Genomic DNA, 23,047 nt, shown 5'->3' with positions numbered 1-23,047 from the left:
GGAGGACCTGAGCCCTAGGACCATGCCTCAGGACTACCTGAAATGATGACTCCTTGCTGTCCCCAGTCTACTTGGCTGTGCTGCTGCTCCAGTTTCAACTGTTCTGCCTGTGATTATTATTATTTGACCATGCTGGTCATTTATGAACATTTGAACATCTTGGCCATGTTCTTTTATAATCTCCACCCAGCACAGCCAGAAGAGGACTGGCCACCCCACATAGCCTGGTTCCTCTCTAGGTTTCTTCCTAGGTTTTGGCCTTTCTAGGGAGTTTTTCCTAGCCACCGTGCTTCTACACCTGCATTGCTTGCTGTTTGGGGATTTAGGCTGGGTTTCTGTACAGCACTTTGAGATATCAGCTGATGTACAAAGGGCTATATAAATACATTTGATTTGATTTGACTAGTTAGCACCATGATATTATTCTGCTCCACTGAAGAGATGTGGGCATATCAGACATTGGTTTCAATGCATTTTGATAATATTGCACAGTAACAGTTGAATTTGTCATTTGGAGCAGAGACAGATAGACTAGTTGACCTCTCTGCCCCACCCCCCACTAGTGATGGTGACAGGGATACAGACAACTTCTTATTCTATAAATCAGGCTCATTTCTAGTTTTAGGCTGAACTAAACGAACACTTCTGCTACTCGAAATGTGCGTTCACGAGTATCCTATCCACCTTCAGCATGCACAAAAAATTGCAGTGTGCATATTACTCATCCTTGCCCGGAGGAAGGTTTGGACGGCTGCTGTTTCTTGTATATTTCACAAACGTCAAATCTCTTTCCCTGCACTGCGGCTGAGTGAAATTTACGTCAATCAACTACAAGGGGCGGTTACCCTTAGCTGAAAGCCACTCTCATTGGGTAATTGTAAATGTAGGCACTGCCTTCAAATATGTCTTAGTTGTGATTCGCTAAAAGAGACATAGCAACGAATTGCGTGAACAATGCATATTGTGACATTTCGGCCGCTACAGATCGAGTTCAAGAATGACGTCGTAGATAGACTACCTTTTAGTCTTCTCTAGCACGAAGGAAAAGTGTACGTTCAGATAGCTACTCTGTCGTACCTGATATCATTGGCTCTCTCACGCTTTCAAATAACCTTTTTTTATATTTTTATTTTACATTTCTTCTTTTGTGCCCACCAAAAATACAACACTGAAGTCCTTTTAGTAAAGGTAAGATTCAAATTTCCTTACACATTTTCACCAGTTTTTCTAAAATGGCTACCCTATGCTAGCTAGATAGCCTCGCCAGCTGATTACTGCATAAAATGGCGTCGTGATGGAATAACATGGTCATGTTTTAATGCTGCCATGCGGTTACCGGCTAATTATAGACAAATATTGAAACATTACAAACATCTTTGTTATACACTGTGATCAACAGTTCAACACAATATACAGAACATTATACTTCCTTTTAGCTAGCTAACTAGCTCGTTACGTTCAAGCCAAGGGGCTAGCATGCTAGTTCGGTAACGGTAGAGCCATAGAAATAAGAATAAATAGAACCGTCGGCCCCATTCAAAATTTCCAAGCCCGTTCTTGTCATAGTTTTTTTCTATGATTAATGTTAGCGCAATCTAATATCACACATTTCTGATCTCACTTTACTAAGATGGTGTACACATTCACTATTCCACAATGAACAAACGTGTGTGTCTTGAACAAATTGCTAAAAGTAGCAGGTTTTAACGTCAACTGGAGAAACTTGCCTTGACAGGGAGTGCTAGCATAGCTAACGTTAGCTAATTAGCCAGCTAGCCTTTGCTTTGTTGCGCTTGACAAAGACTGCCGTCGAAGACACCTTTTACCGGCTGGCTAATTAGTGAACAATCCTTGTATTTTTTTGGTAGAGTATGCAACTCATGATAACGTTAGTGTATGATGCATATCTTTCTCTCCTACAGCACCGTTTTCTCCACCCCTCCCTATTATTATTTTAAAGATTCATCGTTGTCAAGCCGCCAAAGTGGAGAGTGTGATTGCAGAAGGGGGTGCTTCTCGTTTCAGGTATGTTCTTCCCTTGGTAGGAATCCCTTTTAGAAAACGAATGAACACTTCCAAATAGCTATTCACACAATAGAGTTTCATCAGCAGCATCTGCTCTCTGTGCTGTGGCATTTGTTCCTCATAACCCACCCTTTAGCTGTATGGAAGTACATGGCTAGTACGTTGAGTACTGCCTGGTGATCAGAAACTACCCACCCCAATGGATTAGTAAACCGCTGCTCTCAAATCAAATTGTATTGGTCAGGAACACATGTTTAGCATATGTTTTTCAATGGTCCCTGGCTCTTAACTATTACACAATAGTACAGCAATCCAACAGTATAGTCTCTGCCCCACAGAGATCTTCCAAACATGTCACTTGACATTGATGTCATCCAAGGGATTTAGGGTTAGGATGCTGTCAAACCAAATTCAAAGCCATGACTCAAAAATGTGTCAAACTGACACTGTATAACATAAAATAGTATAGCACTGACTGTGATAACATTATTCTTCCTACTCTGAATGTGCACAGTGTCATACCAGCCAGCTCCTGCTCCCAAACAATTTACAGTGACAAATGTTTTGTGTCCTCTGTATGTTGGCAATTGTAATTAGCGATGTTTATTCATAAAGATTTCAGGGTCACTAAAACGCCACTACCATTTCGGATGTACTGATATTGAAATCTGCACCACACCCCTTTTTGGTTACGATGGAACCAGGGATGGCAAGACTGAATTTCTCCCTATTTCCACCATTGTTTCACAGTCAATATTGCAATGAATCATTATGACTTGTTTATTTGGCCTCACTGATTTACCCATCCAGGGGTAGACTATGTTATCCCAATAATGTGATCTGCCTAATGTGATAATTAATGTACTTGCTTTCCATGAAGATTAAGACCGTGGATATTATGCAACAAGAATGGCTTCAACAAAGCAAAATCAAGGAAAAGTGGGTTACTCTTTATGCTCAAAATGTTGAATGTAAATAAGTGTTCCGATCCACAGTGGTGATATTACTATGGTGATAACACGGTCCTATGTCAATCCATTGTGATTTGTCATATCTTTATGGCTGACATAGGCCTATGTGTTTCCAGATTCTCCTTGACAGTAACAGTGGTAACTTAAGCTTGAAGTAGGCTAAAGTCCTAGATGAATAGATGACAACGGAGCCGTGTGTGTGTATATAGTTTTTTAAATGAATATATATAAGGCTCTGGGTAACAATGTATTGACATATCTTGGGGAACCAACTGTATGGTGCTTAAATCACAAGCACTTTTTAGCTTCCACTTACAGGACATTATTGGAATATAGAGGGGTGTGTGAAGCTGCTAGCAACTTTTTCAATTAGTAAAACATTGACAATTCATGTGCCATGGTCTTGCATAATGAATAATGTTCTCTTTTTATCCTAACAGTGCTTCTTCGGGAGGAGGAGGTGTTAGGGGTGCACCTCAGCACAATCCCAAGACTGTCGGCAACAGGTATGCCTACCACACAGGCATGATCCCCAGAAACTCCCTAAGGGTCCTCAAATAATAAACTATGCACAGGGGCCATTTTCCCCATTTAAAATAAATAAATAATAATAATTTGTAAAAATATTTTAACTTTATTTAACTAGGCAAGTCAGTTAAGAACAAATTCTTATTTTCAATGACTGCCTACACCAGCCAAACCCGGACGACGCTGTGTCAATTGTGGGACTCTCAATCGTAGCCGGTTGTGATACAGCCTGGATTTGCACCAGGGTGTCTGTAGTGACGCCTTTAGTATTGAGATGCAGTGCCGTAGACTGCTGCACCACTCGGGAGCCCTATAATCTTTTTTGTATGTCAACTAGAGGCCTATGTGTTTGAGTGGAGTTGATGATGCTCTTTAATGATAAATGTCATCCTCTGTGTGTTTTGTCACCTTTATGTACTGGTGGCCAGTGTGATCACTTGGAGCCGTAGCTCAACAGTCTCCTTTCTCTTACTCCAGCGAGTTCCTGGGGAAACCCCCAGGGCACAGCGCTCCGAAATGGGTTCCTTCACGAAGCACTAGACGAGATGCCAACTCCAGCAATGAAAAAGAGCGACACGATGGAATCTTCAGGAAAGTGAGGGGGTAAGTCAGTGTCAAGAAATGCAATTTGGCCACCAATTGGTTTAAGTTGTGTTCTCAGTTGTGTGATTTGGTTTTATCATGCTTGGTGCCTGCATGAGCACATGCTTCTCTATCAGGTGATGTTTATTACAGCAGAGAACTGCAACTCTTTTATTTGGATAACAAGCAAAGCTTGTTGCTTTCTCAACCCCTCTTGATTAGGCATGTACCCCTGACTTGCCATTTTCCTGTTCTTTCCTTTCCCTGCTCTTCTCCTCTGTAGCATACTCAACAAGCTCACGCCTGAGAAGTTTGACAAGCTATGCCTTGAGCTACTCAACGTGGGCGTAGATACAAAACTCGTCCTTAAAGCAATCATCTTGCTGGTAAGTAAGGCTCTGTTTCCCCTTAACTGTCTGCTCTTTGCAAATATATTCCATAATTCCTTGGCATCCTCCATGCATGACTCATACTTGTGTTTTTAAATGGCCTTTTTCTCTCCTCCCTCCTGTCCAGATTGTAGACAAAGCCCTAGAAGAGCCCAAATATAGCTCGCTCTATGCTCAGCTATGTCTGCGTTTGGCAGAGGACGCACCAAACTTTGATGGCCCTTCATCCGAAATCCAAACATCCCAAAAGCAGAGCACTGTAAGCATCAAATTTGGACAGAACCATGCAGAATAAAAGCTGTCTTCTAATCAACTTAACTGTGCTGTACAATAGTGTCTAGAAAATGCTATATTTATTTTAATGTCCAAGTGGCTGTATAGAATGTCACTGGTCCTGGTGTTCAATCTCAAATGTTTTCCTGATTTTTGCAGACCTTCAGAAGACTTCTAATTTCCAAGCTTCAAGATGAATTTGAAAATCGCAGCAGAAATGTTGAAAGTGAGTACTAAATCTCCCCTACACAGCTCCTTTGGAAAAAGTCCAACCACCAGACCACCCATTGACTCACCATTGTACACTAACTCTGTTTTTCTTCCCGTAGTCTATGACAAACATGACAACCCTCTTACTTCTGAGGAGGAGGAGCAGCGTGCCATTGCCAAGATCAAGATGCTTGGAAACATTAAATTCATCTCGGAACTTGGCAAACTCGACCTCATCCATGAATCTATCCTTCATAAGTGCATCAAAACAGTACGTTCAGTCTAGTTCTTTTGGATTTTTGTTTTGCAGACCTTTTTTATCATTGATTGACAACTTCCGATTACAACTTTGTCCCTGAATACATTTGATTTCTGCTATGCCTGACAATCTTAGTTACATGTTCTACTGGCACGGGCCCCTAATATGCCACTTGTATAACACCGTCATCTTCCTCTCCCCAGCTTTTGGAAAAGAAGAAAAGAGTCCAGCTCAAGGATATGGGGGAGGATGTGGAGTGCCTCTGTCAGATAATGAGAACAGTGGGCCCTAGACTCGACCATGACAAAGCTAAGGTACGTTCTCTTTTCCCCTATCAGTCTGGCTGTGGTCCCTGCTGCTCCACTTGGCACACAGCCAAGCAGTATGTCTCATGTACAGTTGAAGTTGGAAGTTTACATACACCTTAGCCAAATACATTTAAACTCACATCCAGTGAGATTGCAGAGCACCAAATTCAAATGCAGAAATACTCATTATAATAATTCAGAAAAGATACAACTATTTTACATGGGGTTTAAAGATGAACTTGTGAATCCAACCGTCAGATTTCAAAAATGCTTTACGCGAAAGCATACCTTACGATAATTTGAGAACAGCACCCAGCAGATAAATCATTACAAACCGTAACCAGCCAAGTAGAAGAGTTACACAAGTCAGAAATAGAAAGAATGTATCACTTACCTTTGATCTTCATATGGTTGCACTCAGAATACATTAATTTATTCAATAAATGTTCCTTTTGTTCGGGTCTCTTTATAGCCAAAGACCTCTGTTTTGTTCGTGTTTTCTTCAGTAATCCATAGGCTCAAACGCAGTCACAACAGGCAGACAAAAAATCCCAAAAGTTCGTAGAAACATTTCAAACGATGTTTATAATCAATCCTCAGGTTTTTTTTATCCGAAATCATCAATAATATTTAAACCGGACAATAACGTTGTCAATATAAAAGGTAAACAAGAAAGGCTCTCTCACTCTCTCGGCCGCGTGCATGAAAAAGCTCTGACACGGCAGGGTCCACTCATTCAGACTGCACACTCCCTCATTTTTCAGAATACAAGCCTGAAACCATTTCTAAAGACTGTTGACATCTAGTGGAAGGCATAGGAACTGCAATTTTAGTCCTATGTCAATGGATACTGTAATGGCATTGAATAGGAAAAATACATTTAAAAAATCCTACTTCCTGAATGGATTTTTCTCAGGTTTTTGCCTGCCACATCAGTTCTATTATACTCAAACACTATTTTAACAGTTTTGGAAACTTTAGTGTTTTGTATCCAAATCTACCAGTTATATGCATATCCTATCTTCTGGGCCTGAGTAGAAGGCAGTTTAATTTGGACACGCTTTTCATCCAAAATTCCAAATGCTGCCCCGTACCCTAGAGAAGTTAAGCCATTTTGCCACAACTTTGGAAGTATGCTTGGGGTCATTGTTCATTTACATTTAAGTCATTTAGCAGACGCTCTTATCCAGAGCGACGTACAAATTTGGAAGATCCATTTTTGACCAAGCTTTTAACTTCCTGACTGATGTCTTGATGTTGCTTCAATATATCCACATAATTTCCCCACACATTTTCCCACCCCCACAATATGATTCTGCCACCCCTACAATATGATTCTGCCACCCCTGTGCTTCACGGTTGGGATGGTGTTCTTCGGCTTCCTCCCCCTTTTTCCTCCAAACATAACGATGGTCATTATGGCCAAACAGTTCTGTTTTTGTTTCATCAGACCAGAGGACATTTCTCCAAAATGTACTATCTTTGTCCCCATGTGCAGTTGCATACCGTAGTCTGGCATTTTTATTGCGGTTTTGGAGTCGTGGCTTCCTTGCTGAGCGGCCTTTCAGGTTATTTCGATATAGGACTCGTTTTACTGTAGATATAGAGACTTGTACCTGTTTTCTCCAGCATCTTTACAAGGTCCTTTCCTGCTGTTCTGAGATTGGTGCGAAAAGTGCAAATCAAAGTACATTCATCTCTAGGAGACAGAACATGTATTCTTCCTAAGCGGTATGACGGCTGCGTGGTCCCATGGTGTTTACTTGTAAACTATTGTTTGTACAGATGAACGTGGTATCTTCAGGCGTTTGGAAACTGCTCCCAAGAATGAACCAGACTTGTGGGAGTCTACAATTGTTTTTTTTCTGAGGTCTTGGCTGATTTCTTTTGATTTTCCAATGATGTCAAGCAAAGAGGCACTGGGTTTGATGGTAGGCCTTGAAATACATCCACAGGTGTACCTCCAATTGACTCAAATTATGTTAATTAGCCTATCAGAAGCTTCTACAGCCATGACATCATTTTCTGGAATTTTCCGAGCTGTCATGCACAATGTAGATGTCCTAACCGGTTTGCCAAAACTTTAGTTTGTTTGCAAGAAATTTGTGGAGTAGTTGAAAGGTGACTTTTAATGACTCCCAACCTAAGTGCATGTAAACTTCCCACTTCAACTTCTCTCTGTCATGACACCACCCCAATCTTAAATCAATCAGTACTTTGGCCCAATGCAATTTGTGAGTGTGTATGTGCCCGTCTCCTTACACCACTGTCCATCTTCCCAGTCTTTAATGGACCAGTACTTTGGCCGTATGCTATCCTTAATGAACAACAAGGAGTTGCCTGCCAGGATCCGCTTCCTGCTGCAGGACACGGTGGAGCTGCGGGACAACAACTGGGTCCCCCGCAAAGCATTCATCGACAATGGACCAAAGACCATCAACCAGATCCGCCAGGAGGCAGTGAAAGTGAGTCAGTTCCAGTTTTGTCCACACTATGGACTGTGAGAGTCTGTTGTTCCATCTCAGGTGAGGGGGCGAGGAGGGGGGGACACAAATTGAGGAATTTTGTATATACAAACATCTTAAGGCAACTTAGCATTTGGTTGGTGCAATGTCTTTGAACCTGTGATGCCCTACCTGTGGTCTCTCAGGCCAAACTTCAGTTGCTACAGCAGCCCTAGGCTTGTTTAAAACTGATGCTTCCTGGCAATCCCACTGGGTCTCTCTTTTAAAAGAAACTTGCAATGTATTATACACCTGAGAAAATCTGTCTTCTGAATGATCGCATGCTCAAGTGGCAGGTAAGTGGCAGAGAATGCCCATGGCTATATTACTACAGCATCAAGAACCAACCAATAAGATATGTTTTGAGCCCAGCTCATTGGAATGTGTCTATTCTCCCTCCACAGGATTTGGGTGTTTTCATTCCAGCGACCATGGCTCAGGGGATGAAGATGGACTTCTTCTTGGAAGGCCCCTTCATGCCCAACCGAATGAAAATGGAGACTCTCGGGGGATTGGCTGACATGTTTGGGCAAATGCCAGGTAGGTGTGGGCTTAGGTAGGTGTGGGCTTAGACTATCTTTAAAATGTTTCATGCAGTCCTGATGTCGTAGTAAAAGTTGTATGTTATTCTCACTGGAGTTGTGTTCTGATTGAGTGTGTTCCTGATGAATATTCTATCAAAAAATGGGTCCCGAGCCCAAAAAGTTTGAGAACCCACTGTTGTAGATAACCCATTCCAATCTGAGTGTTCTCCTGCTGAACACGCCCCTGGTCTCCTCTATTAAACACTAGTTGTCTGACAGTGTTTGCGGGGATCGTTTATCCTGATCAGCACTTTAAAACTGACAGCAAAATGTCACTTCCTACACTCAGGCGGTGGGATCGGGACGGGCCCGGGGGTCATTCAGGACCGGTTCTCTCCCACTATGGGACGTCATCGCTCCAATCCGCTCTACAACAGCAACGGACACAACAGCCACAACACCGCCCCCCAACCACAGTCTCAGTTCGAAATGGGTGCCAACAAGCCCTTCATCAAGTCCAACCAGGTAATCTTGCAGCCTTGATGATTATCCAACTAGCAGTAAATCATTGGATCTGATCAGCTACTTTGATTTAGTCAAAAATAAATAAATAAAACATTGTTTTCAGGGCATGTATACACAACCAAGATGAGCTGTTCCTGCTTGTGGGAAGGAAACCTCTTACACTTCTTGCTAGTGCCACCTATTGATACTCTTTGGTCTGTTTTCCAGGTGCAGAATCAGCATTTCCAGAACCAGCAGGTCCAGTCCAACAAGGACATGCCTCCACGCTTCAGCAAGAAGGGACAACTCAACTTAGATGAGGTACATGAATCTACCACCAGTCTGGCCACATTCCTAGTCAGAGGAAAAACCTCTGACTATACAACACAAGTTGAACACTGCTGGTTTGCCTGACTGAGAATAAGCCTAGTCATGGATTAAAAAGCATTTAATGTAGAATTACCATTGGGAGTGTGTGGTCTAAGATTACATTTAGTCCATGAAATCAGCCCTAAACATCTTACTGTGAGGGAAGACATTTGTTCCATGGTTTTTGGTCTACTCAAAGCAAGCAGATTATAAAACGACTGAATTAAACTTTTGTCTCCTGCTCTCCTACGCTACATCGCTTCTTCTGGTCCATTGACTGTGAGACATGAGGGCATGATGTTATGCTCATCTCAGAATATTGTCCTTTCCAAGATGCCATGCGTTATAACCATTCTGCTACTGTTTCCCCTCACATCGACCTTCTATGTTGTAGATCAGCCTGAGACCGGCTCAGTCTTTCCTCCTCAACAAGAACCAGGTTCCCAAATTGCAGCCCCAGATGCCTACTATGATCCCCCCCAGCACCAACACCCCTCCAATGGGACAGGTGAGACCGAGCACAGCAAACGCCCTCAACTTTAACACCCCAGCATTTCAAACTGTTGGGGTAATTTAATTTCAAATCCGGAAGAAAACTGAAATTCCTCATTTGAACATTGAATATAATTTTCTTGCATTGAAAAGGAATTGACCCCTACTGATTCCAACTGGGGTTTTGGGTGCCTGTCCGGTTGGATGGTCCAATGTAGTTGACCTGGGCATCCCTCTTCTCTCCCAGTCTCCACAGCTCGGCCTCAAAAGCAACCCTCTTCCCATTCAGGAGAAACCTCAGAAGAGCAGCAAGAAACCACCGCCGGCTAGGGAAGAGCTGCTAAAAATAACGGTAGGCAACCATTTTGTACCTGTGACTGACAAACTCAGCAAAAAAAAAAAAAAGAAACATTCTCTCACTGTCAACTGCATTTATTTTCAGGAAACTTGGAAATATTTGTATGAACATAACAAGATTCAACAACTAAGACATAAACTGAACAAGTTTCACAGACATGTGACTAACAGAAATGGAGTAATGTGTCCCTGAACAAAAGGGGTTGGTCAAAAGTAACAGTCGTTATCTGGTGTGGCCACCAGCTGCATTAAGTACTGCAGTGCATCTCCTCCTCATGAACTGCACCAGATTTGCCAAGTCTTGCTGTGAGATGTTACCCCTACTCTTCCACCAAGGCACCTGCAAGTTCCCGGACATTTCTGGGGGGAATGGCCTTAGCCCTCCCCTTCCGATCCAACAGGTCCCAGACGTGCTCAATGGGATTGAGATCCGGGCTCTTCGCTGGCCATGGCAGAACACTGACATGCCCGTCTTGCAGGAAGTCACGCACAGAACGAGTAGTATGGCTGGTGGCATTGTAATGCTTGAGGGTCATTTCAGGATGAGCCTGCAGGAAGGGTACCACATGTGGGAGGAGGATGTTTTCCCTGTAATGCACAGCGTTGCGATTGCCTGAAATGACAACGAGCTCAGTCCGATGTTGTGACACACCGCCCCAGACCATGACGGACCCTCCACCTCCAAATCAATCCCGCTCCAGAGTACAGGCGTACTCATTCCTCCGACGATAAACGCAAATCTGGCCATCACCCCCGGTGAGACAAAACCGAGACTCATAATTGAAGAGCACTTTTTGCCAGTCCTGTCTGGTCCAGCGACGGTGGGTTTGTGCCCATAGGCAACGTTGTTGTCAGTGATGTCTGGTGAGGACCTGCCTTACAACAGGCCTATAGGCCCTCAGTCCAGCCTATTGCGGACAGTCTGAGCACTGATGGAGGGATTGTGCGTTCCTGGTGTAACTCGGGCAGTTGTTGTTGCCATCCTGTACCTGTCCAGCAGGTGTGATGTTCGGAAGTACCGATCCTGTGCATTGTGTTACAAGGGGTCTGCCACTGCGAGGATGATCAGCTGTCTGTCCTGCCTCCCTGTAGTGTTGTCTGAAGCGTTTCACAGTATGTACATAGCAATTTATTGCCCTGGCCACACCTGCAATCCTCATGCTTTTTTGCGGCATGTCTAAGGCACGTTCACGCAGGGACCCTCGGCATCTCTCTTTTAATGTTTTTCGGTCAGAAAAAAAGGCCTCTTTGGTGTCCTAAGTTTTCACAAATGTGCATGTTCATTAATAGTTTATGGATCATTGAACAAGCATGGTAAACTGTTTACAATGAAGATCTATGAAGTTATTTTGGATTTTTACAAATTATAGTTTAGAGTTTAGAATGAAACCTTATGCAACTGTACTGTTTTCTAAAATGTAGATATCATTGGTATCGTGAGGCTTTATTGTGACCTACCATTGGCACTGCAACACTAACGAAGTTCACTTTCAATCCTCCCCTTTAGGAGACCATTGTGACAGAGTACCTGAACGGTAAGCACATTGATGAAGCTGTTAACGGCATCAGAGACATGAAGGCTCCCAAGCACTTTCTGGCAGAGATGCTGGGTAAGGTCATCGTGGTTTCGCTGGACCGGTCTGATGACGACAAGGAGCACGCCAGCACCCTCATCCACACACTACGTACCGAGGGCCTCATCACCGGGGAGAACTTCATGCAGGTACGAGTCTTCAGTTAGCATTAGCTGTAATCTGCTATCACTAGGACATGATTGTCTGATTATGTCTGTCCATGTTCATTTTGGAATAGGATCAGTGATGTAAAATACACACCACTAGGATTTAGTTTTGCTTTCGTGGGTCAAATTAATATCATGCGCTTGATAAAGCTTTGTTTTCCTCTCCCCAATATCTTTGGCCTAACTTTATTAGTCTCTCGCCCTCCATCACTACTTAGGCTTTCCTCAACGTGCTGGACCAGTGTCCTAAGATCGAGGTGGACGTTCCCCTGGTCAAGTCGTACCTGGCCCAGTTTGCAGCACGGGCCGTTATATCTGAGCTCGTGAGCGTGGCGGAGCTGGCCCAACCACTGGAGAATGGAACCCACTTCCCCCTCTTCCTGCTCTGCCTGCAGCAGACTGCCAGACTCAAGGACAAGGAGTGGCTCACTGACCTCTTTCAACAGAGCAAGGTCAACATGCAGAAGATGCTACCCGGTAGGTAGACAACCCTCCTTCCTACATACTCCCGGTAAAGGTGCTTCATTGACTGAAATGTTTTTCATTTCACTGTGATGTTTAATTTGTCATGTGATGACATCTTGTGATCATTAGACTGCTGCACATTCATCTTCCATGTCAGTGACGCTATGGCTGATCTGACCTGTCTGTCCGTTGTGGTTTTTCAGAGATAGACCAGAACAAGGACCGCATGCTGGAGATCCTGGAGGGTAAGGGCCTGAGTTTCTTGTTCCCCCTGTTGAAGCTGGAGAAGGACCTGTTGCTGCAGATAAAGGCTGACCCCTCTCCCCAGGCCATCTACAAGTGGATCAAAGACAACATTTCCCCCAAGCTCCACACTGACAAGGGCTTTGTCAACATCCTCATGACCAGGTAGGTACTGAACCTCCAGGATGGAGACTGCTTTTTCATTTGGCTGTATTTAGACTACTTATGGTTGAATAAAGGTATTCATTCAAGGCTCAAGCCCAATATGACAGTCTGGACTGAACTTGTCACAATGTAGAATTGCCCTTTCAAGCAGTCAAAAACATTTTTTTTTTAAACTTCCATGTACCCTGGGGGGAGGGGGGCAAGACACGCATACACCTATGGAATGTGGAAAAGACACAAATGGTATCAATTTCTATTTGAACATGCGCTTACTTCCGCTCTCCTCAGTTTCCTGCAGTACATCTCAGGGGAGCTGTGTTGTGTGGAGGTGGTGGAGGAGGAGGAAGAGGAGGAGGGCAGTGGTGGAGAAGAGCAGGTGGCAGGGCCCTCCAAAGAACAGCTTGACCAGGAGAAGCAGCTGCTGCTGTCCTTCAAACCAGTCATGCAAAAGTTCCTACATGACCAGCCTCAGCTGCAGGTCTCCGCCCTGTACGCCCTGCAAGTGCACTGTAACGCCAGCCACTTCCCCAAAGGTAGGTTTACTGGCCCACGCCACTGACCAGGCTGTCCATTCTAAATTAATAATTTGGTGTCAATGTGGTGGAAACCCATTCACTTGTTTGTTTTCCTTCAGTTGTCAGTGATCAAGATTGTAATTGTTTTTGGACATGGAAGTAGGATATTCTACTGTCTTGACCTCAGTGCAACTGTCTCTGCTGCGGCATACTGTGGTAGATGTCATAATGTTGTGTGTTTCAGGCATGCTGCTGCGCTACTATGTCCACTTCTACGACATGGAGATCATTGAAGAAGAAGCCTTCCTAGCATGGAAAGAAGATATTACCCAAGAATTCCCTGGAAAAGGAAAAGCTTTATTCCAGGTACTTGTTTTGGGAATAATCCAACATTTCACCCATGGCTAGCTAATACACTGAACCATGTGGACCCAGTCCTTAATTCTGCGACTAAATCAAATCTTTATGCTAGCAACCACAACAGGGTTGTGTTCAGTTGGTGGAAAGCATGTTGAAATGGTGTGAAACGGGGAGGTAGCCTACTACCTGAACTTGTCCAGTAACAGATTTTCATTATCCTTTGCTTAACATTTTGCTACACTAACTTAACATGGCCCTGTATAACCTTCTCCCCTGTTAGGTCAACCAGTGGCTAACCTGGTTGGAAACAGCTGAGGAAGAGGAGTCTGAAGAAGAGGCCGACTGAGAAACCAACCAGAACTGTCAGGCACCATAGAGCAGAGAAACATACTTTAACATTCAGTACAGATATGTTACCGCCATCACCTCCCCCCATTATTAAACTACTGAACATAACCACTGCCAGAGACTGCTTATGTCCTGCAATATAAAGCCAAGCATTTTATCAGGGCATAGTAGATAACCGTCTGTCTCTGTGGTCTGGAGAGGCTACTGAAGCTTCTGTTTTTATAGTACCTTCCATTTCACCTTTAAAGGTTGATTTGTTTTGGGTCCTGTTTCTGCAATAGGAGTTGAATGTAGCCTATGGACTGACTCAAATGACATCTGTACTTTTGTAGGTTTTCTCCTACTGTGACAATGTAGTTAGTTTTGCCATATTTACTCATTGTGACAGCAGTATTGCATTTCCTCGTGGTATTATTTCTAATCCCCTTTGAAGAAAAGGCTTGTATTTGACACCTGTTTTAGCCTTCAAGTATTTCCCTTAAAGGTCATCCAAAAGATGCCCAATCTAGACAGTGGGTCAACTTCAGTAAAACCATGGATTTTGTGTGCTTGGTCAACTGATGCTTATCTGAAATACATTCTCCCATTATTATTCTTTTTTAACCAAAGTGCTCTTCAATGCCCTGTCGCTGATGAGGAACATGTTACATTTTGTGTATATGGGGAACCTATTCCTCTCAAGCAAAGCTGTAGACTTAAGAGACACACATCCTTCTGTCATACCTGAGTTGCTGCAAGACTCCGTTAACATGGAATCATATAAACTGTAAGTTAATCATTGGTGTGCTGCCGTAACGTTTCAAAAGTTCTGTTTCTACCTCTTAATTAGATGGGCTTTGTGTTTTATGCTGGGATACAGAAGATCTTTTTTTAGAGACTTATACTAGAAAGCCCAAGCAAATGCAGAAGTCTTCGAAATGAATATCGCAGTCTACTTCCACAATACAACCGTGGATTGGACTTCCAATGGAGCTCCCCTTATGCGGTTCACTAGTGTTTAAGAACGTAAGAAAAATACACTTAACTTGAATTAGGGAACAACATCGAGTTATCCAGCTCTTTTGCCTGCAATTTGTCAGTTGGGGTTCAGGAATATATTCTCCCCAGCATATTGAGTTTATGAAAGTAGAATGATATATTTTATTTGTTTCTCAACCCAGAAATTTTGGAACCAAATAAATTTGATCCTGTCTTTATTGGTGAATAAAGGTTTACCTAGAGAAAGTGCTCTTGCTTCAGTCGTCCCCCAGGAAAAGGCTCAACAGACCAGTAACTCAAGTCTTAATGAAATCATGAGAAATACAATTTTAACTTTGCCCAACAAGATTAGCCAATGTGCTCTCAAGCCATGTGTATTTAGAAAGCAATAGATTTTTGATCATGTTGTATTCAAGGAATGACTATTGTGCACCTATTGCATAACTGTCAATAAAGTCCAATACTTGAGCACTGAAACTTGTTGTCCATTGCACTTTTTAATTCAAACTATTACAAATGTCTTTATAAATGTTGTTCACGTTCCACTTTCCCATGCCGATCATGATTAGTTGTCGTTTCATCTTTTGCATCATGAAAGTTGACTACTCTTTACATTTAAACGACACATTCCATTTTTCCCTTGGTAAATAGAAAAGCATCAACAAACTAAACAGGCTATTCCGAAATGGGTTGTAACTCGTCAGTGAACAATGCCATCATTCCTCATCTGTTGGGATCCAGAAATATTCCACCGTTTTCCTGCTTCTCCGTGGATGCCCGACCTCGTGCTCCCCTCCCAGGCCGGGAGACAGATCACCAAAGTGAGATGGGCCCAGGTCCTTTCCCACTCGCGGGGCAGATACTCTGAACATGCTCCTGGGAAAAGGAAGCAGTCACTCAAGTGGGAACATGTTTAGTACTGTACCTCTGTCTATTTCAAGCTCAACCTGGAACAACCTATTCAAGGGTTGGAAAAAAACACCCACTGGGATTCTATAAAATAAAAATGGTCAAGGCATCCTAAGTCCTTGGTTACCTGGATGAGCTCTTGTCAGCATCCTCAGCCCCATGCTCTGGTGTGGAGATGAAGATTGGATCCCCTTCCTGAGAGAGAGTGAAATTGATTGCAGCAGGGCAAGGAAGAGTATAGAATAGCCTTCAGTTTGCACCAACATCATCACTTGACCTATAGTTATGTTCTGTGCAATGATGGTTAAACCCTCTCACTGTGAAGTTCCTGGGAGTGCCATCATGATTCTTCAGAATCTTCACCCTCTGGTCATTTTCTGTCATGCAGAGGAAAAAGCTTTTGATAGTAGCTTGACACTGGGGAGAGAAAAGTCAACAACTAGTGAGTAAGAATTTATCCTAGGCCTGGTCAACAGCTAGATGGCGGTATTGTCTCACATCTCAACTACCTCTATTGTGATGGGACCTGATTGACATCCCAGATATTCATTAGACTATAGCCCACTGAAAGACAAGTGGGATTATTGCTGATACATTTGGTTCTGCAGAAGGGGTCTGAGTCTGACTCACTGCTTTGCTCTGCCTCTGAGACTTGAGGTCCTCCTGGGCTTTGAAGATGTCTGCCAGAGCCTGATGTTTCTCCCTCCAGTTGAGACACTCGGTTGTGCGCTCCTGCCTCTCCTTCTCAACCAGCCGCCTCTCCTGGTTAGCTTCCTGCTTCGCCTGGCTGTCCTTCTCACTCTGCTCCTCCGCTACCAACGCCCTGTGCCTCGATCTCACCTCCCTGCAGACAGACATCACAGTGGATAGTCTAATTCACCAACTGTGTGGTCTACGACTATTTTATAGGAGAGCCTTAAAGCCTGGCATGGCATGTACGGTTATGGTGTCCATATTAGGACATCCTCAGCAGGACGTGTGTCAGTCTTATCGAGTTGTCATTCTCCTACAGAATGCATTATACTGCATATACATAGAATATATAACATAAGAACTACATGATGCCACATCTGTAGCCTTACTTTTCATTGACTTTTGTGTTCTCATCCATCACTTGTCTGAGTTTGTGCCTCAGAGCATCCTTGTCCCCCTCCAGACATCTGTTTTCTTCCAGCAGAGCCTGTTTCTCTCCTGATATCCTGTCTAGCTTCAGCCTTGTCTCAAAATAGTTCTTCTCCGTTTGTGCCAGAAGAAGCTGAGTGTCTTGGTGCTGTTGGAGACAGCATAGACATCATCACAGGCTACTGGGTCTCTTGTATTCTACATAGGGCAAACTTGACTGAGCCAAAGGTTAGTGTGTACTATTACTTGTTGCACTACTATAGGACCGTAATTAGTCGCAAACTGAGAGGATGTGTGTGTTCCTGCGTGTCTTTAGAAACCTGTCTTTTTAGCTTCAGCAGGTCCTCGCTCAGTTGGCTCCTGTCTGCCTCCGTCAGTTCTCTGTCCTGCCTTAGGCTGTGGGCCCGGGCCTCTGCAAGGGCCCTGTGCTTCTCTGCCTCGCCCCGCGCATCGGTCGCCTCATCCGCCACTCGGGTGCACAACGTCGCCCTCTGCTGGGCCAGGTACACCTTGTTCTTCAGCTGCGGAGGCCAGAGCGAATGGGTTTTACACACAGAGGAGGAATGTTACTGTTCTCAGCTGTAATATGACGATGCAGGATTAGACCAGTTTAAGAATGATGATTTTCAAGTGGAGTTGAAAAGCTATAGTGGCACTGGCAAATGACCTATGAGAACTGGGAGTACTGCTCAATGTGTTGAATTAGCTTGTGTTTTCTACTGCATCGCTGTTAAATAGTGCCTGTCTTTTCTGCTGTGTTGGAGAGAGGAAGAGGGACAGTACCTCTTTGACCTGGGCCTGGAGCTCCTGGTTAAGGTTTCTCAGGTTCCTCATGGTGAGTTCATTCTCTGTCCGCATCATAATCCGCTCCATGTGGATCTCATTGGATAGATACTTATTTTCCTTCTTTAGGTCTTCACATTCCTAAGGTTTACATAAACATGGAAACAAGACAGACACATTTTCACTTCTACATTTCTGGGTTTCATATAATCAACACATGCATGCACACACTGCCGTCAGGTAGCCGAGCGGTTAAGAGCATTGGGCCAGTAACCAAAAGGTCGTTCTGCACTTGAGCAAGGCAGTTAACCCCCAACAACAACTGCTCCCCGGCACCGACGAGGGGTTGGATTAAATGCGGAAGTCACATTTCAGTTGAATGCATTCAGTTTTAGAGCTGACGAGGTATCCCCCTTTCCCTCCTAGACCTTACCTTTCTCTTCCTCACCAGCTCTCCTTGCAGATGGTTGATCTGTAGGAAGGATCCGCTGACGTTAACGCCGTGGGCACTAACCGGTCTGACGGCCCGCACAGGCCTCCTGTGTGGCGTAGAGAACCCCTTCACCTCCTCCACCTGCCCCTTCCCAAACACTATCCTCCCGCCACCTCCCCCGTTCCCATTCATATTGCTGCTGCTCAGGGAGAAAGACTTGTATATCCCGTTGTCCAGCGCCAGAGGCTTTGGTGAAGAGAGGCACTGCAGGTTGCTGTGAGATGTGGCTCTCAGCGACATGTTGAATCCAGATCCAGAGATGTGGTCCGATTCCACCTGATTCAACCTTACAAGTAGACAAGTAGGTATACTAGGCTTCGAGTATGGATGGAACTCATCAACTGCCAAATCCCACCAAGAGATACTCTCCTTACTTCAGGAATTAAGTCCTTGTCTAGTGTTGTGTTTATTCCACTTGTCTCTGGGAGGTGAAGGATCCTATCACTGGGGGAATGGATGAAATATTCATTGGGTAATGTGATAGGTCAGCACGAGGTACTGGAGAGAAACTGTACTCTACCGGTTGTGCTTGGAAACCTTAACAGGTGGCAGAAGTGCTGGGGTGGGGGCCTGCTAGCTTGATTAATTACACTGCTACTTAGAAACTACTTAGAGGTGGTTGATATCATCCTCTATGAAGGAATCACTATGGAGGATCAGATTATCATATAACTTCTCTTTAGATTTATGAATGTCAGGAAAGTGAGAACAGGGGACTCTGACTTTACTGACAAACAATTATCACACTATTTACCAGAACGCTTGGATGTGTTTTTTATAGAGTGACATAATATCCCACACTTGTTTCTACACTCTTCACCGACAATACTGGAAAAGACTGGTAGGCACACCTGACTTAGGAAGTGTGGCCAATTAGCCTCTACTACACTTTCTGATAGGCTCTCGTCGTATCCTTTACAAACACTGAGCTCCAGTGATCCATTTTACCCCAGAACAGGAAACTAACCCTTCTCCTCTTTGGATGTATTATTTACACACAGCAGTCAAAGTAGAACAAATCCCACTACCCTGCGTTGGTTCCACGTGAATCACTACAAAGAATGAATAGACACAACATCCATGACAATGTCTTTAAATCAAAGTGGCATCATGATAACATTATTTGTTCCTCTGGTGATGTAGAGGTTAATCCAGGACCTGCAGTGCCTAGCTCGACTCCTATTCCCCAGGTGCTCTCATTTGTTGACTTCTGTAACCGTAAAAGCCTTGGTTTCATGCATGTTAACATTGGAAGCCTCCTCCCTAAGTTTGCTTTATTCACTGCTTTAGCACACTCTGCAAACCTAGATGTCTTAGCCGTGTCTGAATGCTGGCTTAGGAAGACCACCAAAACCTCAGAAATTTCCATCCCTAACTATAACATTTTCCGCCAAGATAGAACTGCCAACGGGGGCGGTGTTGCAATCTACTGCAGAGATAGCCTGCAGAGTTCTGTCATACTATCCAGGTCTGTACCCAAACAATTTGAGCTTCTAATTTAAAATATCCACCTTTCCAGAAACAAGTCTCTCACTGTATAGACCACCCTCTGCCCCCAGCTGTGCCCTGGCAACCATATGTGAATTGATTGCCCCCCATCTATCTTTAGAGCTCGTGCTGCTAGGTGACCTAAACTGGGACATGCTTAACACCCCGGCCATCCTACAATCTAAGCTTGATGTCCTCAATCTCACACAAATTATCAATAAACCTACAAGGTACAAACCCAAATCCGTAAACACGGGCATCCTCATAGATATCATCCTAACCAACTCTCCCTCCAAATACACCTCTGCTGTTATCAACCAAGATCTCAGAGATCACTGCCTCATTGCGTGGTCAAACAACCACCCTTCATCACTGTCAAATGCTCCCTAAAGCACTTCAGCGAGAAGGCCTTTCTCATCGACCTGGCCGGGGTATCCTGGAATGATATTGACCTCATCCCGTCAGTAGAGGATGCCTGGTTATTCTTTAAAAGTGCTTTCCTCACCATCTTAAACAAGCATGCTTCGTTCAAAAAATGTTGAACCAGGAACAGATATAGCCCTTGGTTCACTCCAGACCTGACTGCCCTTGAACAGCACAAAAACATCCTGTGGCGTACTGCATTAGCATCGAATATTCCCCGTGATATGCAACTTTTCAGGGAAGTTAGGAACCAATATACACAGGCAGTTAGGAAAGCTAAGGCTAGCATTTTCAAACAGAAATTTGCATCCTGTAGCACAAAGTCCCAAAAGTTCTAGGACACTAAAGTCCATGGAGAATAAGAGCACCTCCTCCCAGCTGCCCACTGCACCGAGGCTAGGAAACACTGTCACCACCGATAAATACACTATAATTGAGAATTTCAATAAGCATTTTTCTACCGCTGGCCATGCTTTCCACCTGCCTTACCTCCCTTATCTTATCTCATTTGCACACACTGTATATTGATTTTCTTCAACTCTATTATTGACCGTATGTTTTGTTTTACTCCATGTGTAACTCTGTTGTTGTATGTGTCGAACTACTTTGCTTTATTCTTGGCCAGGTCTCAGTTGTAAATAGAACTTGTTCTCAACTAGCCTACCTCAGCAAATAAAGGTGAAATAAAATAAAATAAAAATGTATGTACAGTTGAAGTGGGAAGTTTACATACACTTAGGTTGGAGTCATAAAAACTTGTTTTTCGACCACTCCACACATTTCTTGTTAACAAACTATAGTTTTCTCAAGTCGGTTATGACATCTACTTTGTGCATGACACAAGTAATTTTTCCAACAATTACAGACAGATTATTTCATGTATAATTAATTGTATCACAATTCCAGTGGGTCAGAAGTTTACATACACTAAGTTGACTGTGCCTTTAAACAACTTGGAAAATTCCAGAAAATGATGTCATGGCTTTAGAAGCTTCTGATAGGCTAATTGACATCATTTGAGTCAATTGGAGGTGCACCTGTGGATGTATTTCAAGGCCTACCTTCAAACTCAGTGCCATTTTGCTTGACATCATAGGAAAATCAAAAGAAATCAGAAAAAAATACCTCAGAAAAAAAATGGTAGACCTTGACAAGTCTGGTTCATTCTTGGCAGCAATTTCCAAACGCTTGAAGGTACCACGTTCCTCTGTACAAACAATAGTATGCAAGTATAAACACCATTGGACCACGCAGCCGTCATACCGCTCTTCAACTGTACATTACTGGCGGCTTTAGATTTTAGTGTTTTATATATGCAGGCCTCAACCACTACCCTGAGAGCACTTGATTCAGCGTATCATGCAACCCTCAGGTTCATTACAAATCAATAACGTCTAACACATTGTGATCTCTGCAGCACTGTTGGCTGGTCGTCATTGACCTTGCGTAGGCTTAAACACTGGTATATACTGATTTCTAAGGCTGTTACGGATACAGTTATCCTGTGTGTGTTTATTTTCTCTCCTTCTCCCCTCACAGGTGAAAATCATCACTCCCCAATCAGTCAACAATCAATCATCAATCAGAAGACACACCTCCTATTTCCTAACCTATCACAGATCCTTCCCCATGGTTTAAAAACCCCATCATTTGTTTGTTCTAGAGCGCAATCTCTCTGTAAATGCCATGTTTGTAGGTCTCTGTGTTTCACTCTCGCTTTGTGTCTTAACCTCTCTTTTGTTTAAGCACTTCATAGCACTTTGTCATCACCTGTGAGTATTGTTTTTGGTTATGGTGTTTGTTTGTTGCTGGTGGGAAAAGGGGGAAACCAAGACAAATCGCCCATGGGCATACACTACCCGTAGGTGAACTTTGTTAAATACACTAGTTAGAACTGGGCGGACCACCCACTGTATTTTTGGTTAGTTCGCTGTTGTTAAAGTAGGCTAGTCTAGCTTAGGGGTGTTTTTGAATACTTACTGTTTCTTTCCTTGGGTCCAGCTCAGCCCCTTTTCCTGCTCCCCCCATTACTGTGTGTTTATAAATAAACCTGGAGTTTGACGGTAGATTTCTGTTGTCGTGGTTATTTTGTTCAAACTTTTACTTTGTCACAATAATAATTTGCATGAGTTATGTTACGGGTCTCATTACCATCCCCCCTAGACTGTCGGGCCAAAAGGGATTCGTAACAAAGGCCATATTGTGTAAAATACAATTTTATCTCTTCTTTTTTAGTCAGGTCAGTAGATAAATAAAAATGACGGTCACCTTCTCATTTCCTTCTAACAGTACCAAAAATTAGAACAGGTCATGTTAGAAATAGTTTTAGTTACTTAGCTCCGTGGTCCTGGAATTCTCCCCTGAACATTTTAAAATTAGATGATTTTGTTTTGTTGGTGGAGTTTAAGCACTTGATCGATGTATATATGAGAGTTTAATTGTCTTTAGGACAGCTGTTTTTAGTCAAGACTTTTGTGTTTTTAACGTAATATTTCATTTTTGTACTATATGTGTATATAGTGTTGTTAGTGTATGTAAGTTGTTTTGTCTGAAATGTTGTTCCCCCTGCTGCTATTGGACCAGGTCTCTCTTGGAAAAGAGATAGTATCTCAATGAGAAACCTGTATAACTGAAACTACATCTATACAAATTTTAATTGGGGAAATTCCTGTATTCTATGAATGATGCGCTTTGGATGTATTGTTTGGGGGTTGGCATG

The 23,047-nt window shown here is 43.3% G+C and overlaps 2 protein-coding genes across 3 annotated transcripts; one reads left to right on the top strand and one right to left on the bottom strand.

Annotated features, from left to right (window-relative positions):
- Positions 1-959: 959 nt before the first annotated feature.
- eif4g2b (eukaryotic translation initiation factor 4, gamma 2b) lies at positions 960-15,587 on the top strand. Its single transcript, XM_035790069.2, has 22 exons — positions 960-1,188; positions 1,923-2,025; positions 2,906-2,964; positions 3,437-3,502; positions 4,002-4,127; positions 4,390-4,492; positions 4,623-4,754; positions 4,928-4,994; positions 5,098-5,249; positions 5,441-5,551; positions 7,828-8,010; positions 8,454-8,589; positions 8,923-9,098; positions 9,306-9,398; positions 9,841-9,954; positions 10,186-10,290; positions 11,803-12,018; positions 12,255-12,513; positions 12,705-12,909; positions 13,198-13,442; positions 13,669-13,790; positions 14,065-15,587. The coding sequence occupies exons 3-22, from the start codon at positions 2,924-2,926 to the stop codon at positions 14,128-14,130; spliced, it is 2,718 nt and encodes a 905-aa protein (XP_035645962.1). The 5' UTR covers positions 960-1,188; positions 1,923-2,025; positions 2,906-2,923; the 3' UTR covers positions 14,131-15,587.
- A 74-nt stretch (positions 15,588-15,661) lies between these two features.
- On the bottom strand, positions 15,662-22,250 carry LOC118395961 (prelamin-A/C). 2 transcript variants are annotated; one of them, XM_035790071.2, is made up of 8 exons: positions 21,390-22,250; positions 17,925-18,065; positions 17,462-17,662; positions 17,102-17,289; positions 16,650-16,863; positions 16,338-16,436; positions 16,147-16,214; positions 15,662-15,986 (listed from the first exon to the last, which is right to left on the bottom strand). In XM_035790071.2, exons 1-8 carry the CDS (start codon positions 21,420-21,422, stop codon positions 15,827-15,829), a joined length of 1,104 nt encoding a protein of 367 aa, XP_035645964.1. In that variant the 5' UTR covers positions 21,423-22,250; the 3' UTR covers positions 15,662-15,826. The 2 variants fall into 2 exon arrangements, with proteins under 2 accessions (XP_035645964.1, XP_035645963.1); XM_035790070.2 differs by lacking the exon at positions 21,390-22,250 and adding an exon at positions 18,358-18,874.
- Positions 22,251-23,047: the final 797 nt, after the last annotated feature.

This window comes from Oncorhynchus keta, chromosome 17 (genome assembly GCF_023373465.1).
Source record: "Oncorhynchus keta strain PuntledgeMale-10-30-2019 chromosome 17, Oket_V2, whole genome shotgun sequence".
Classification (NCBI taxonomy): Eukaryota; Metazoa; Chordata; class Actinopteri; order Salmoniformes; family Salmonidae; genus Oncorhynchus; species Oncorhynchus keta.
This window is presented reverse-complemented; position numbering and strand designations above follow the sequence as displayed.

Bases quoted from the DNA above. Each gene is read 5' to 3' on its own strand.
- eif4g2b (XM_035790069.2), top strand. From the start codon at position 2,924: ATGCAACAAGAATGGCTTCAACAAAGCAAAATCAAGGAAAA. The intron at 8,590-8,922 runs GTAGGTGTGGGC...TCCTACACTCAG, and splicing joins CATGTTTGGGCAAATGCCAG to GCGGTGGGATCGGGACGGGC. The intron at 13,791-14,064 runs GTACTTGTTTTG...CTCCCCTGTTAG, and splicing joins AAGGAAAAGCTTTATTCCAG to GTCAACCAGTGGCTAACCTG.
- LOC118395961 (XM_035790070.2), bottom strand. From the start codon at position 18,657: ATGTCGCTGAGAGCCACATCTCACAGCAACCTGCAGTGCCTCTCTTCA. The intron at 16,437-16,649 runs GTGAGTCAGACT...TTCTCTCCCCAG, and splicing joins CTCAGAGGCAGAGCAAAGCA to TGTCAAGCTACTATCAAAAG. The intron at 16,215-16,337 runs GTGAGAGGGTTT...ACTCTCTCTCAG, and splicing joins GCACTCCCAGGAACTTCACA to GAAGGGGATCCAATCTTCAT.